The 17,562-nt window shown below is 38.3% G+C and overlaps 2 protein-coding genes across 3 annotated transcripts; both read right to left on the minus strand.

Moving 5' to 3' along the window:
- Positions 1-298: 298 nt before the first annotated feature.
- LOC122075482 lies at positions 299-4,121 on the minus strand. Its single transcript, XM_042640520.1, has 4 exons — positions 3,659-4,121; positions 2,441-2,521; positions 865-1,004; positions 299-740 (listed from the first exon to the last, which is right to left on the minus strand). Exons 1-4 carry the CDS (start codon positions 3,971-3,973, stop codon positions 488-490), a joined length of 789 nt encoding a protein of 262 aa, XP_042496454.1. The 5' UTR covers positions 3,974-4,121; the 3' UTR covers positions 299-487.
- Positions 4,122-8,186: 4,065 nt separating this feature from the next.
- LOC122076514 (serine/arginine-rich splicing factor RSZ21A) lies at positions 8,187-15,840 on the minus strand. Of its 2 annotated transcripts, none has more exons than XM_042641834.1 (6): positions 15,621-15,840; positions 15,346-15,454; positions 13,450-13,538; positions 9,401-9,647; positions 8,920-9,048; positions 8,187-8,538 (listed from the first exon to the last, which is right to left on the minus strand). In XM_042641834.1, exons 2-6 carry the CDS (start codon positions 15,432-15,434, stop codon positions 8,502-8,504), a joined length of 591 nt encoding a protein of 196 aa, XP_042497768.1. In that variant the 5' UTR covers positions 15,435-15,454; positions 15,621-15,840; the 3' UTR covers positions 8,187-8,501. The 2 variants fall into 2 exon arrangements, with proteins under 2 accessions (XP_042497768.1, XP_042497769.1); XM_042641835.1 differs by having other exon boundaries at positions 8,187-8,526; positions 15,621-15,835.
- Between the last annotated feature and the right edge of the window lie 1,722 nt (positions 15,841-17,562).

A 17,562-nucleotide genomic window follows, 5' to 3' on the forward strand; every position in this document is an offset into this window, starting at 1 on the left:
CCCCCCCCCCCTTCTCCTCTCTCTCCCGGTCTCATTGAAGGAGGATTCAATCCCAAGATCTTACTACAATCAGGTGAAGCCTTTACCAGCTGCACCACTTGGGATCAGCAATTGGTCTGATCCATTTTCATTCTCATGTAGTTGCAGCAGATTGGCATTTGAGCTACTGTTAGGAGATCGCTTTAATTTGTGACTCATTAATGCTTCACTTGAAGGGTTTACAGTCCATTTGTGAGAACAATCCCAAACCCCCCCCCCCCCCCGGGGGTGGTGGGTGTGGATGAAGCAGCCCATGTGATGATCAGAATACACTTCCAACAGTATCATCAAAAGAAAAGAATACACTCAACAGAGGGAGAAGGAGCTTCTCAACAACTACTGCCTGCCGACGAAGGGACTCTATTTTTTTGGCACACCAAGCTTGTTCTTACAAATGGAGGTATTTTAAGCAGAGGAAAGCCAGTAGTCTCTTAAGACTATTAGTCTATTAAAGAGGGAGCTGCTCTGTCCCGTTGTGGTAGTCTCTTGAGTTCATTGAGAAGATACATAGAGAGTGGGGAAGAAAAAAATATATAGCAAGAAAAACTAGAACCCCCAGATCTGCTTCCTCACCAACTGGTGGCTGAGGAGGATTTCTCCAGTATATCTGACTTGTACACCACAGGCAATATAAGCTTGCAATGACTAAAATAAGTCTAATAGATTGAGCTGATTGTGATCGAAACTTTACAGTCTTCACCCTGCAGGAGAGAGAACAGCACAATTTGCTCAGATAAGGTGTTGGTGGTATATTGCAAATATAGCATTTTTCATAAAGAAAATGAATGATGAAAGGGAAAACATGCAATGTCTAGAAGATCACACCTGTTGATGTAAATGAACCCTCCTATGAAGCAAGAACACAAGAATCCTACCACAACAACAGCATCAGGGTTAACAGGAGCTCGACTTTTCCACCAACCAGTGCTCAATATCCACAAATACATCGAGGAATGGCCATTTTCCTGTCAAATTAAATCGTAGCATGCAGTTGATTAATAAATTGAGGCACTGCTGTCCATATCATATATGTAGCCCATCACTGTGAGCCATTTCCATGAACTGGCAAGACTGAAAAAAAAAACTGACCAGAGGATTTCCTCAATCCTATGTCAAGCAAAAACTTTGATGGTGAATGGTGAAAATAATGCTTCAAGAGCTCCAAGATATGTTAGCAAGACAAGCAATCAGAAGTTCTAGTTATAAGAGCCTCCTATTAGAAGCAAGAAATGAGGGGTTGTCACAGGAAACTTGGATGAGTACTTAATAAGACCTTTATGCCCAATGGAACCTCTTAATTAGTTCTGGACATGTTATTCAAGCATTCCCATCTCCAAATCTCTACTGTAGGCTCATTATCCAAGCTGTAATTCACTCCATAACTATTAGCTTTCTTTTGATGAAAAACAAACCACTCACTCTCCAGGAAGGTGCTCAATCTGCCAGGTACTGACTATTTTAGCCTGTCTGTTCCATAAAGAGTCTTGGTTGTCACCAAAGAGGTGAAGCGAGAGGTTGTAACCTTCTTTTGATTGTCTTTTGTTTTATTCTCAAAAAGTTATCGTGGTCGGAGTAAAAAGGTTTCAAAATAATTTGAAATTGAATTGTCATTATGCCATTCTCAAAAATTATCATTGCCTGACACTTTTTTTTTTCTTTTTTTTGTACTACCCTTGTAGAATGTAAAAAAATAAGTGTTATACTAAAAGGGCAGAAAAGTATGGTTACAACTTATTTTTCACCAACTTTAGTTATTACAACTTATAACAAGATTTTCCCTATATTAATAATGTATCTATACCATTAAAAGAATATACATATTTCAGTCTGTTCAGTTTGAATGACTACCACTCTGATGCCTCTATTGATTGCTTGGCTATTTTATTTCTTTCTTTTTTTCAACTTCTCTTGCTCACTTAAATGTTTTCTGATGTCATAATCATAATCAAATCAACCACTGGGCGAGGTTGCTTTCCAACCCCACCCCCCTCTGCGTACTAGGTTGATATACAGGAAAATTGATGCAGAGTTTCATGCCTAAATATCAACATATAAATCATGAACTAGTGAGGAAGGATGCTTATTTGGTGGACTGGAAATACAAAACAATGCTTCATTCTTGCATCACTCTCATTGCCTGAATTGAAGTTTTATGTCTTAGTGTCTCCCATATTCATGGACTGAAGTCAACACAGAACCTTGAATGGAAAGCGAAATGGCGGAAAAGTGAGGGACAAAATAAAAAGGGGTTAAATTCAATAAATATCACAGAATAGTAGTCATCTACAACAGAGGATAATAAATATCCTTCTAAATGCAATATATCACTAGCACTATGTACTAAAAAGAATCCAAAAGCATTGGCGACTTAGACAAATTGGAGTATGGGGAAGGATCTCACCTCAAACAAATGATCCAAGAAAAAGTGTGATAAAGAGCCTGCAGACACTAATAGCAGACATTGCCTTCTAGTAAGTGATATCTGCAGCAAATAACAATCCAAAAGGAAGACAAAATGTTAAATCAAGGAGTGATCCCATAAATAAAACTACAAAATCACATTTAGCTCAAAAAAAAATATATATATATATTTATATTCAAGGATGCTGCAGGTCCACCTGCTTTTAAGAAGCTCAATAGTTCCACAAGCTCCTATGCCCCACAGAATGCAATGAGCATGCCCCTCACCCCAAATACCTCAAAGCACTAGTTCCATCAACTTCAATGAACCCGGGCACCCTGAACTAGACAATATTGGCTGAGGTGGACTTCATTGCCACGTCAGACCATTGAAATCTTATGTGGATAGGGAGTTGTAACTCCCTTGACTACCATATCCCTTGATGGTGAGGGATATAAAAGCTTGATTGTGCATCTCTTCGGTTGATGAAAACATAAGGAGAGCCATCATCTTAGGTGTAAACAGAAAGAGACCAAGAAGGGATAGAATAACCAGTCAAGCACTTCCATCTTAGTTGCAATGGAGAAAGAAGGACATTGCTGTTGCAGTCATTAAAGAACATCGGAGAAGCATTAATCATGAGAACCAAATGGAGGTAAGTACAATAATCTCCATTAAGATTTTCTGCATCAGAGATTGATGAAATCGCACAGACAAATGCACTGACCACAGAATAAAATTGATCTGACCAGCCTTTAACGCTTGCAGCTAGTGGTCATACAAGAAAAGTCCACACGATAAAGGGCGAGGATCATCCGATGGTTGAGGCCCAATAAACAGGGGAAAGGGGTGATGGGGGGATTCCTTGCTTCATGGATGCTGAAGGAGCTGGTTTCACAATTCATATTCTCGAAAGATAAGAACTATTATTATCCAAATGCAGAAACTACCGAACCCATCCAAATTCCAACCCATGAAGTTCTTATAGATAAACCCAATTTCAACTTTTAAAAGTACGGAAATTGAAAAACTCCAACGAGAAATTCCTTAGAAAAGAACATATGGGCAAACCTCAACGACTTCGTACAATCTAAAAGACCAAAATTTGATCAGAAATTCAGGGGTTCGAGACCCCAATTCAAGTGTTACCGAGTTAAAAACTGAAGATCGAGGGAGTGAATTTTTATTCTACAGAAAGAATGAAAGACAGAAACTCACCCCAGAAACAGAATCGAGTATCCCCTTTTGGAGTAAGATTCTGGAGAGCCAACTGTAAAACAGAGACAAGGGAAGGCCAAGAAGTAGAACGTAGTAGAAAGGGTGGTGAATCGCGTCCATGATTAGAGAACCAAAGCTCTCGGCGACGCCAAGAGTGGAAGTGAGCCACTCAGAGAAGGAGCCAAGGTCAGGACCCAGGAAGGCGTTGATACCGTAAAAGAGGCAGTGGTGAGGACTGAACCTTCCATGGGAAACGCTCATGAGACCCACCCCTGATCCCAGGGTATACATCATATGAGGACCAGGGCCTGGCATCGCTTCACACAACCTTCCTGTTCAAGGACATACGCCCACCTCTTCTCTCTTCTGCTATCGCTTCTTCGCCAGTTGACTAGCTGAGGTAGATGTTAGGGTTATAAGGGCATTATTGTCGTGGGCCATGTTTAGTAGGTTGAGAGTCGTTCAGGTGAATTCCATTATCCTGTTGAAGAGGTGATTTTCAAAATTTTTACTACCAGTTTTGCGAGAGTGACAATGAAATTCCAACGTCCCCCTTCCATCCCATGGGTTGGGGATCTTCTACCATAAAACGACAATGAAATTCTAACGGTAAGATTGCGCCATTGCCACCTAGTGGCGGTTAAGAACGGTGCGATTTGGTTAAATGGTATAATTTGGTTTCAAGTCAAACCCACAATAGTTTAGTGGGAAAATTAAATGATTATTCATTTATGGGTTTATGTTTACAAAATTACCCACGTTATCTTTCCTTCAATAAATTTACATAAAAGGAGAATTAAGTATTATTACAAATCTAACCAAAACAATAACTGCAGTAACATCCCCTTGGATCCCAATATCCAAGGTTTTCGGATCTTTGAGCCAACTAGTCCATGGGGTAACTGTGATACCCCTTATATGAGATCGGATTAGTTCGAGACGAAAACTCTTGTGTGATGATCTCAAGAAGTTAGGTGCATCGGCAAAGGCTTGATCATGAGACCTCACTTCCTGAGGTGGAGTACCATGTCCCTTCCAAGCCAACTGTGCTAATTCCGATTGCCATCTCCACTAATGAGTATAGCAAATGATCGGAGAATAGATTTCTGAAAGAACCAATATTAATATGATTACAACCAATATTCTACCAAAATAGAAAAAAGAACTCGCTGAAACCCTTTTACCTCGTCCGACGATCACACCTCATCTAGTTTACCGACGACAATAAAATCTCTCTTTGAGTAACCTTATCAAGGCTATCGAAATCGTAGCTGCCGCTGACATCCATGTCTCCGTTATCCCTTACTCCCCTCCACATCTCCCCTACCTTGTGCTTTCCCTTCACCCCATCTCTTTCTCACCTTAAAACTCCTAAACTCTTCTTCTTTGCTAAAATTTAGTAGCCTCCACCAATTCAAAAGCGCCTTCGTTCCTGCCAGATCTTTTGGTAACTTGCTCCTTGGAGTTATCCCTTTTGACATTATATTGTTATTTACTTCGCCTGATGCTTTTGTGATTTCAAAAACATGCCCCAAACACCCAATGTAGATGCAGGGCACATGGAGCCCCTTCCCCCTTTGTTGTTTTGTAAACACGTTATTTTCATTTCAATCGATCAATACGTTGGTGGCATGCCCATGACAAATGTCTTTCAATTGGGTTCTCTTGAGATTCCATGAGCTACACAAATGTTCTAACCAACTTTCCAGAAACTCCACTAGGAAAATCATTGAAACTCAATTTTTAAAATTGAGAAGAAAATTGGAAGACAAATGAGGGAGGGGATGGTCGAATAAACTAGTCGGGGAGGACCATAGGGTTGGTTGAGTCGGACTTGGTGATGTATTTCGGCGAGAAAAATCTTGAGAATAGATTGAACCGCAACCATGGAATTGTCCGATGCATCCGCTATGCTCACACCAGTGATGATGATGGAAATCAGACTTTTCAGAGCTGATTAAGGCAAGGTATTTGCCGAACTCGTGGGGATACAAGGGAATAGTATGGAAGTTACTGTTTTGGTTAGATTTGTAATACCTATTCTCTTTTTGTGTAAATTCATTGAAAGAAAGATGATATGGGTACTTTTATAAACACAAACCCATAATGTAATTTTCCCTAGTTTATTTATGGATTAAAATCCTTTACGGTGAATGGTGAGGATCCAAAAGCGGGGAAGGCTCTAACAAGCACCTCAACCGTTAGATCCTCATTGTCACTTATTGCCTCTCCGATTTTGATGCTTTATATATAAATTTCTAAACTTATTTCTTTTCGGTGAAATATATAGATTTCTAAACAATATCAATGAAAAGGCCGCACCAAAATGCTAAGTAAAGAAAAATCATAAGAAATTATTTAATGGGAGAGGAATCCCTGCAGTGTGACCCTGAACCAATGTTGTGAAAATGTGAGAGCATGCTGAAGCATAAATATGATAAAATTATAATTTTCGATAATGAATACAATTTTTTATTGTTGAATAAATTCTTTTCCCTTCCCTTCTCTTTCCTAGCAACAAAACAGGAGCCTAAATGTGATAAAATTACAGCGTAAAAGGACATTTTAAAAATCTGTTTTTGACGTTTACAATTGAAAAATAATCAGTTTTGTTCACTGTATTGAAAAATAATTTGGGTGATCTGAGGCTAACCACAATTGTGACATAACTGAATGTATAGTTTGACCTATCATGTGCATTGCACTTTCTGACATTTGTTATTATATCAATTGTTTTAAAGAGCAACAAATTATTATAAAAAAAATAAAAACAATGTTGAAAAGCGTCCTGTACGGGTAAAAATGTCGGTGGAGAGGATCTGTGACGGAGAGACCTTCAGCTACTGGCACGTGGCATCAGTCGATCCAACCGCTAGCTATGAAGAGAGGATTTGGGTCTCAAAAAGCATAGATTTTGGTTTTCACCCGAAACTCTCCCTTTCAAACCGTTCCTCTCTTTGTCTCTGTTCAGCGACAGCGAAGATTGTTGTGAAACCTTCCCCACCATCTCCCTCTTCCTCTCCGTTCACCGCTGCATTCCTCTCCTTCTACCTTCTCTTCGTCATGTACTTGTTCTATCTTCTCTTCATCATGTACTTGTGCTTGCTCAAAGAATCCTCTAAAAAAAAAAAAAAAAAAATTAAAAACTTTGCCTGAAAACATAGCATATGCCAACACTCCCCTAATCTACCTCACTCCTATCACAAGAAAAGGATAGATATGTCATTTCATAAAGGAAAGAGAGACTCAAAGAGTCACCCGCATAAGCTACACTATCAGAGTTCATTTTCCTTAAAAAAGAATAATTTGATGTGCAGTCAATTTATTAATGGAAAAGTATTTCATGTGGGGGAACCCACCCCCTACATGTGCTAGGGAAAACATCAACAAAAATGTCCCTTGCATCAATAAAAATATCATTTTATAATTTTAAGGGGACGATACTGCACCCATGTGTCTGGACACAGGGACCACTTTCCTATAGAAACCATTTTTCCTTCAATTTTCATGTATAGGCATCAACAGAAATATTATTGAAAATACAAACGCGGCCTTTCCCCCAACCAACTTAACCTTACTGACGACAGAGCTACTGAACGAAGTACCCCAAAATTAAAAATACCACCTTTCTGATATCCTCAGAAATATAAATTTGAGATCACAATAGAAGTGATATTTCTTTTGTACGATCTTGATAAACTTTCTGAATTAGAAGGCAGGTACATGGCCTAAAAGTTACCGGTGATTTTATCCTATTAGTTACCTACTGTCCCTGATAGCTACATGGTTCACTCGACGAACTACAAGACAAAGTCACAGACCACTTATTAGACCTGCTTAAGAAACACCAGCAAATACCCCAAAAAACAAACCAAACATGCGCCAGAGACAAGTCTCTCTCTCTTAAGATTCCAGTGATTTTCATTTTCCACGGTTACCTTGCTTTTTCAAAGAGCAGTACATTCAGTTATTTTTTAAAAACAAGTCTTGAGAAGCAATCTGGTGCCAAGAACCGAGAAACAAAAAGGTACCTGCGGAGCTCTAGACAGCTTCATCATGATTGATTAGCAGAAATTTAACCTCAAGACGAATCAGGTCTAGTTGCAGTCCACATGTTATCCAAGCTTGATAAGCACATGGTGAGACACAGATCGTGCCTAGAGTAGAGTAGACAAGCAAGACGAAGGGAAATTACGGAAACCCACGAGCAGTGAGGAGCAATTAAGTGACAAATGATGCCGTTTTAGCAGAACTTCGATTCAATAAGGTTTTGTTGCAGAATGGTGCACATCTAAAAATGTCACATGACCAAGCTTCTGACCGTATGCAGTTCTCTACAGCTGACTCAAGCTGGTAAAGCAAAGGAGCAACAGGTAGATGCTGTGAAGCAGACAAGCAGAAAGATGCAGAGAAACCCATGGTGAAGGCAGTAAATGAAGAATGGTACCATTTAGCAGAACCGCACCTCAAAACAAACACATACAGATGCAACGTAAGAATTATCTCTACTCCAAACCACTCGATGATAGATATCTGAAAAGATATGGCATTAAAAAAAATACATAAATAGTAATAACATGACAATATGAAGTAGGAAAGTAACCTCCCCAAATTTCAGTCAGCAGAAGAGTATTATTGTCCATGCAAAAGCTGAGTCCAAATCATCCCTTTCACATTGTATGAGCTCAATTAATCAAAGTCAAAGTCCTAACAAATCCAATTGTGATTCAGCGAACAGAAATAACATGATTATCTTTTTGTTGAACCATCCTATCACGACTGTGATATAGTTCATGTACAATAGTGCATGATCTCTCATCAGATGCACATTGCCAGTCTCACTTCAGCTCCGGCTGCGACGTTGATCTCTGGCAACAGGACTATGACATCAGAATAGAATGGATTTAAGTTGTAAGTTTAAAAAAAAAAAATAATAATAATAATAATAAATAAAAAAAGATGATGATATTATATGATCTGGTGAAATGCCAGCCTAAAACGATCTTATGCTGTCATCCAGACTATACAACAAATGGATTGTTTTAAACAATCAACAACAGTAGGTCAGGCGCACATTAACTACACCATGAAGCATTTTTTTCTTTTCTTTTTTTTGTTTTGAAGAGGTTTTTTTTTGGGGGGGGGGGGGGGTGGGAAGATGGCATTTTACTGAGTATATAATCCTCTTAGTCATGGATTTTAGGTGATAAAATTAGAAAAAGAAGAAACCTCAATTGCTCAAGAATAGAACAATGGCATACCCGTTAGCATAGGATGGTGAATCACGATGGGCCGGACGATATGGTGGTGACCTGCTATAGCTGCGGCCACGGCGAGGCGATACACTGCGGCGTCGAGGAGGAGATTTCCTACCTCGAGGGCTGTAACTCCTGTCCAATTAAACATTAGTGGTTAGAAAGAACCCATGAAGTAAAATTTTCATGTACCATAAAAATTTCCAGTTTTCTTTACCGTCAAAACATTTTAAGCACCAAGTCAGGTACCAGTAGCACAGCACATGGAAGAAGGCCATTTTCTCCCATCAAACAGTAAGAGACAGTCATAAGGATGTAAAAAAGGAAGACTCATTTATCCCCACCAAAAAAATGAGGGAGCGGCAGGAAGGCATTAGCTTGAAACAGTGGCAGTAATGTAACTCTCGAGTTTTTTATGAATGTAATTAATGCCTTAATTAATGAGCAAATCTGTAATCCATGCATAATGGAGAGACTTGAAGCATACCTGCGACCATAACTTGGGCTTCTACGATGTCGAGGACTAGGGCTACGACGCCGACCACTTCCCATTCCACGTGAACCAATCCGCAAGCGACATTCCCGAGCAAAATGACCAGGTTCACCACACTCGTAGCATTTCAGGTCATCACCACCCCCACCTCCACCACCACCACCACGCCCTCGTCCACCGCCACGACCACCCCCACCACTCTTAGAATTATGAGACAGTTCCACACGCCAGCCATTCTTCCCTATTTAACTCATGTAAGAATAACCAAATGACACTGATCATGATACAATCCATTTTAGCTGATATAATCAGAAAATCAGATTGCATTAATAGAGAACATGATTCAACAAGTCATCAAACAGATTGATTATATGATAGTTCTCTGCAGCCAACGTACAAACTCATCCCATAACACTAGCAAAATTAGAATTTTATGAGGATAATCAATATATAACATGAGCAAAATATTGAAACAATCAACAAATCTAACCAGATTCAAAAACAAAGCATCCAAATTCATAGCAATGGGTGAGGGCCAAAAGTGTAGATGCTCTGTAAGCAAGAAATGACAAACTGATTTCCCAAAAAGAAACAAATGCTTTCCAAGCAACTTCAACTCCAGAATTAGAATTGTAAGCTCCAAAAACATTCCATCTAATTGCATTTATGATGAATCGCTATGCAAACAGTGCTGGTAAAATCCATAGAGCTGTCTTGTACCTTGAGGTCCAGATGCCCAGCTAATTTATCACATGCAGAGTTGTCAAAGCGCTAGGCAAACCAAGCGGTCAGGGGGGGAAAATTAAGACAACACCAAGGCACCCATCAAAAAAATGGCCAGGACATCTAGTCATCACCTAGGCAATGCTTTGATAACCTTGATTTCATGTTCAATACAAAAGATGGGGGTGGGAGGGGGGTAACAAGTGAAAGAACACATATGACCTCAACAATTATTTTTACCATAAACAACTTGTATTGTAATTGTATTTATTAGTCAGTGATAAATCCAAATCTCAAAAGCACCAACATGATGGAGTGTAAATACCACGTTTTTAAACCCATTTGAAAGGGCATCATACATTGCAGTATTGCACAACTTAAAAAACTAGCACCTAGCCCAAAATTATGCCTAGACCAATTAGAAACCTACGCAACCATCTACGATAATTCATCTGGATTGGTGTCACCAAAACACCCATCAGCCACCTGGTTACCTAGGGCACCATTGACTACAGCGTAATAACATGGCATAGAAAGTTGGAAGCAACAACTTTTGAAATCCAATGACAAAGAAATGTCAAAACACGATTTATCCTGCGTGTTATGACCATTAGATGGTACTAAAATGGTTTTGGTTCATCCAAACATGAATATAGCAATGACAATGAAAAAAGAGAGTAGAGCTCATCCATGGAACACTTAACAACCTTTTCTTGGCTCTACCCAATGATACTCAAGGCTGCAACGTGTTGATATTTTTCTCCATGACGTAGTGCCATGTAACACAAGGCTTTACAGAAGATGCCCCACAAAGGATCAAACAGATGATTAAAAGGATGGAAAAAAAAAAAAGGAGAATTCTTCCCCTCATTTGTTTACTCTACATTACAGACAATCAGTAGCTTCTTTGAAGCCACAATTCAGAGTAACTGTCAGATTTGATTGGTTTTTCGAGGGTAACAGACTGAATTGATGAGCTAATGTGTTGGCATTCATATCTAGGGCATTTGGCAGGCCAAGATCTGTCAGGTTTGCCACTTAGGGAAGCAAAGTAATCTATTTTCTCATCCGGTACTCCGTTGAAAATATTACGGCTAGGATTGGTAGTTCAGCTCGCAAATGGACCTGTTCACAAGAGTAGTAGGTAGTCAGATACAAGTGTGAGATTGGATCTTCATAGAGAAAAATGTTTTCTCCCTGATAGAGATTGTTAGACCTTCGCCCCATCCCACACCCACCATATAGAAAATATGTGATAAGAAATGGTAGTGTAGGTATGTGTTTCCGTGTTTGTTCTTTTTAACAAACACCAAAAATATGAAAACTAGAAAACAATTTAAACAATGAAAGCAAGATAAACAAAACAAAACAAAACCACGAGAGACATGGATAAATATTAAAAGCAGGAAGACGAAGAAAAAAGATTTGATAATTTACTCGAGATGCTAGGAAAGATACTCATTAAGCTTTTTCGCTGGTATGAAAACCAAATAGGTAGAACAGGAAATGAAAAAATACTAAAATTTAGAGGTGAGCAAGGAATAAGCACGTTGAGAATAAAAAGAGAGAAAAAAGCAAGAAAAATAGAGTCCCATTCACTGCCACAATGCCCAATTTTGACAGCATGTGTCAAAAAGGATATGGTAAAACAATGGTAAGATCAATTCTAGAACCACTGTTTCCAACGGAAACTGTAAACTAAATTATAATCTTATATTATTTGATCATCTGCATCAGCATCTATGGCTAAAAATCAAGATCAGTACTTAAATATTTTACTACCGAAGAATGCACAAACAAGAAATTTTTTAGGAACTAGACAGATGTCAAATACATGCCACTGCATGTCATGTTATCCCAAGGGGAGTACCACAGGTGCCACAAAATCCACAAGCCTAGTATTGTTATGTCCTTTTAAGCTGTAATATTATGTACTGCTAACCTTCCATCTATCGTTCACTATTATGTGTAATACATAGTCCAAGCATCACCCTTTTGACTAGAAGTACATTGATCCAACTACATCCCATCAATATCACTATAACAAAGGGAAAATTAGATATAAGTATGAGCACATATTTATAGAATAAAGAAGCATGCAAACCACACCATTCAAAGTCAACATAGCGAAAGATACCTCCACTGAAAGGATAAGAAAATCATGGCCAAAGATTGACAAAGCATCCTTTTCACCATGCACACAGGAAACCTGGATAATATCATACCTTGATAGATCTTAACAATCAAAAGATGTCATGCATCTTCAATTGGCTTCAACTCAAAACAACGAGAGAGGCCTTGAGGACATCCTACCTGCGTATTATCAGCATCCATATGGATTATAGACCCAACTGGCCAATCAGATAGCATTCCAACAACACCTTTCAATCTATAGGCGTGAAACAACAGGTTGCCAAGTCAAACTGTCTGCGACGAAATAGACAATGGAAGAATCCTTGATCTCCATCCACAACCAACAACCCCAAACACACAAGAAGTTGGCAAAAAAAATCAACCATGATCCACCCGAGAGCCTCTCCTTTCAGCATACACCCAACAAATTCAGTAATGCTACCCTTCATGTTTTAAATAAAAATACTTGAAATGAGAACCCAAAAAAATAAAAAGAGCCGAATTCATTATAAGATATAGAAACAGTCAAGGAAAACCTGGAAGTAGGCTAAACAAGTGAACCTTTTTATCACTCTCCACAGTGACATGGAGCACTTTTCACATAAATATTAAGAAATAAAACAGCCAATCCATAGGGTCAGCCAGCATCCTAAAGAGCTACCGATGCAAAGACACCAAACATAAATGCGATTCAGCAAAATGTCTGATACACTTGCAGGTTTCACAAGAAATTTTAATTAATAAAAACAATAAGGGTCAAAGGATTTATGTGCACAGACAGAAATAGTCATGCAGAAATCTCCAGGTTTTGGAAGCATTACAGGAGAGAGTTCTATAATTGCATAAGCAATATTGAGAACCACAACTTATATATGTTATTCCGCAGAGCCAAAAATAAAAGTAAATTTGAGTAATTAGTTAGCATTTTGCAAAGCACTAATACGAAACCTTTTCTGGGCCTTTCAAAGGTTAGTCCTTGAGTGAAAGGATAAGAATAGTACATATATCATCAAAAACAATAATAAACAAGTCAAAAAATATTTTATGTCACAAGTTAGTTGGGAATGTATCTACAACTTAAGGAAAGTAATAGGAAAACATAAATAAATATTCATGGCAGAAGAACCAAAAATGTATTTATAAATTTACCAAAATAATTGATTAGAAGAAAAATGATTCCTCCTTACCATCCAATGCACGGATTGCATCTAAAGCATCTCTGCGATCATCAAACTCAACAAATGCATAACCTGGTGGCTTTCGAGCAACCCAGACACTGCATATTTGTGTTACAAACTTGTTAGACCAACAACAAATGACTAAAACATACTTTACAGAAGGAATGAATAACTCTGAATGGAACATGGAAGCAAATAGGCAAAGGGTTGGAGCAACACGTTCCAAGGGGATGCAAGATACCCATATCTATTTCATGTATCTTAATCAAAATCTGAACTTCAACACCAATATTTCATAATATGCTTTGTATCATAATGTTCTCTCTCATCAAATAGCAACCAAAAACACAACACTAAGATAGTAGGTTTCTCTTAATAATTCATGTAAAAATAATGTAAGCCACTACAGCCATTGAAAGTATTGTGTACAATGAAGATGTAGCTACGAAGTGATAATCCTCGGTTCTTCTCTATGTAATAATTAACCAAAAAAAAATTGTAGCAGGCAATCATAACAATTCAAAGCGACTAAGACTATTTTTCAAAGTATCATAAATGTTCCCAAAACATTTTTTCTTTATGGGGAAGGGAATGAAGCAGGGAGGTTCTTAAAGTTGGATATCAATCTTCCCTACACAAAGTGCTGAGTTTTGTCCCACTCCCATGACCCATCATCCTGCTAGGGTGCAAAATTGAAAGAATATTTGAACCAAATGAACTGAAATTTGTCTCAACTCTGGATTGAAATTTACCAATAACCCAATCCATTCCCGACCAATTTGCACCGCTACATCCCACCCAAAGCTATAGTATAATAAATATATGCTCAAAATTCTGAAAGTACTAGTGTACCACGAAGTATTGAAGAAACTAACCCCAGGATACAATCAGATAAAGATGCAAGTAATGCCATTTACATCAGTAGCAAGACAAGTAATTTCACTTTGCCTTGTTATTTAAGTCATCAATCTGGATGTGTGTCCTTCACCGGGCCCTACAATCCCAACCAAGGTGGGATATCTCACCAAGTATGCGTCAGTTATTATTATTATTATTATTATTATTATTATTATTATTATTATTATTTTACAGACAGGACAGAGTTGATAATTATCTACTCTGTACAAATACTTCCAGCCACATGGCAGGACAAATGCAGCTGAAATTATGTGCAAAAGTAGACACCAATTCTTCCATCCATGTCTGAAATTCATCCCAAATGGAGCTGGCCAAGTGGCAAAACAAGGCTAAAAATCAGTAAGGGGCATACCAATACATGGAAGGCTGAAAAATACAAGGATGCATGGAAATACATGAGATGATATACAACTGAATTTGAGTCTGAAATTTGACATATAGCTAATCCCACACATATTCTACCAATCCAACAGAATTGCCATATCAGCCACTTCACAGGTAGCAAAACTTATTGCCCTTTTTTTTATTTTTTGGAAGTCCTTTTCTTAAGCAGATCGGGAAAAAAATAGCTCTCTCTCTCTCTCTCTCTCGCCTTTTTTTTTTTTTTTTTTTGTAGTGTTGGGGGTGGGGAGAGGGGGGAGGCAATCATACCTACCAAACATGAAAGGGAGTGTGAATGCAATCAAATGAGCTTCAGAAAGGGGTCATGACTTACCCATTAAAAAAATGACTCCATTAACAAGCATACAGAAATTTAACATCTATTATTATACACAAATTCATCTCCGTATATAATTTATAATACCCTAATCATGATAATCTTTGTCTACATCGAGGTAATTCCACTACTTACCCCGTGTTCCTTCCCAAACTAAACAAATATCTTCTAATTACAAGAGAATAAAATAATTAAATAATCAACCAAACCAGCACCGGCAACCAGTGCTGCCGCAACTAACCAAAAAGAGAAGTAGAAAAAAAAATTACCTACGAAGAACACCATATGCTCGAAATTGATCTTCGAGCTCTCTTTCAGTAACTCGCGGATCCAAGTTCCCCACATATACTCGAGACATTATCGTAGATCAATTACAATCTACAGATCAAATAAGAATTAATTGCAAGAAAAAATAAAGTACAAGACAATAAGATGGCAAGTAATCGCTAGAAAGAACTATAGAAAACAGTGATTTCTCTCCTCGGAACTCCAACCTGCTAACAGATGCAAAAGAAATGACACATAATGGCTTCTATAAACTTACAATGCAAAAAGAATCAAGAATTTGGTGGTTCTCAGGGAAACCCTAGCAAACGGATGCAGAGTGGCCAACGCCGGTGAATGGGTTTGGTCCTAGGGTTTTGAAGCAAGTCCAAACACGCAGAGCTGTTAAACCCTAAAAGTAACGAAGATTATTCTTGCCCTATTTCAATCTAGCAATAGAAGCGAAGGAACGATACGTACGTCACTGTAATGAATGACCCTGAGCAAGACACAAATGCACGATTATTATAGTTAACCAACGCCGTGCCTACTGCGTAGTTCACGCAACTGGTCTGAGTGAGGTCTGGGCTCAGAAACAGTCCGAGTGATTCGATCTTGTCCACCGCCCATCCCTAAACTCGCGGCAGAACGAGACCTAGTAGTGGAAGTCCCTTTAGGTTCAGCCCTGGCCTCCACGTGTGCGGGACAAATCATATGAGGCTAAAATATTATGGATAATTAAACCTACATGTCCCTGAGTCCAAATTGTGTGCAGTGAGGTGCTTGTAGTGAGTATCTAATAGTTGGGAGCAATCGATCGAGCCTATATCCTCGAATCATAATTTACCTATCTAAGAAATGAGTCAGTGTTGTATCGGGCTTGATCGGGCTTTGGGCTTTAACAATCAAACTAATCGGTCTATAATCATGCTTTAAATGCGGTAATATACCAATAAAACTTTAAGCATGCCTTAAACGACTTTTGTTTTTCTTAGATTTAAGATACTTTAAGTTATTTTGTTAAATCATCAATACTGTTAAAAATATATTATACTTAATTACAGTCAATAATTAACAAAAAATATCAATATATACCTTATTCTATAAAAAAAAAAATCAAAATAACTATATAAATGGTCGGGCTAAACGTGTTGGTTTGAGTCGGGCTTGTAAACTGGCCAATCAGAAGACACATCGGGCTTACCCCTTGCACCGTGTACTACCTATTTATAAACGGGCCGGGCTTAAGCCCAACAGATTTATTAATCAAGCCGGTTCAGGTCGGGCCAAAAAAGTGTCGGGCTCGATCGGACCCATCGATGCAGGCTTGGAATTGATCATGCACCTCAGCCGTTGGATGCACACTATATCTTATCCCCTCACAGGAGATGATGTTGACACCATATTCCTTCCTTGTATGACAAATTCCAACACCAACCAAATTTTACAAGTGACATATAAATGATGGGAAAATACTCTAGCCAACACTCCCAATGTTTACCGCTCTTCTCCCCTAATAAGGGGTAAATATATCATTTAAAGGAGTGGTGGAGAGATATAAAAACATGGGCCACACTATGGGATATAAAATATTTTTCATAAATTATTAAAAAAATATATATATAGGCCATGAGGAGAGCGCACAAGCAGCCTAGACCTAGAGGGTGCATTGACATGGGAAGATATAGGGATGTCAATTCCAAGCCCGCATTGGTAGGCCCGACCAAGCCCGACACGTTTATGGCCCGACCTAGACCGGCATGATTAATAAACGCGTCGGGCTTGAGCCTGACACATTTATAAATAGGTAGTACACGATGTAGCCACCTAACCCGACAGGCACCTGATTGGCCCAACACATTTACAAGTCCTATTTGAACTGACTCCTTTAAGTCCGACCTAGCCCGACCCCTTTAATACCATTTGTATTTTTTTTTTTAATACTATTTGTATTTAGTCCTAAGAGTATGTGATATGTAGAAATTGAAAGTGACTTGCCTGTAAATTATTAATCAAGTGAAATTACATAAATTTATGTTCATTAAAAATAAAATTTTAAAATTATGTCTTGTTTCCATACTTTGATTACAACAAAATTTTCTCATAAAAAGTGATGAACCCAAAAAAAAAATATGAACAATGTGATGAGAGGTATGCAAAACGATTTGTAGTCATTCATCTTTTCCAAGCGTCTTTTACAATAAAGAAAAATAAATATTAAA

The sequence above is a fragment of the Macadamia integrifolia genome, chromosome 4 (assembly GCF_013358625.1).
Source record: "Macadamia integrifolia cultivar HAES 741 chromosome 4, SCU_Mint_v3, whole genome shotgun sequence".
NCBI lineage: Eukaryota > Viridiplantae > Streptophyta > Magnoliopsida > Proteales > Proteaceae > Macadamia > Macadamia integrifolia.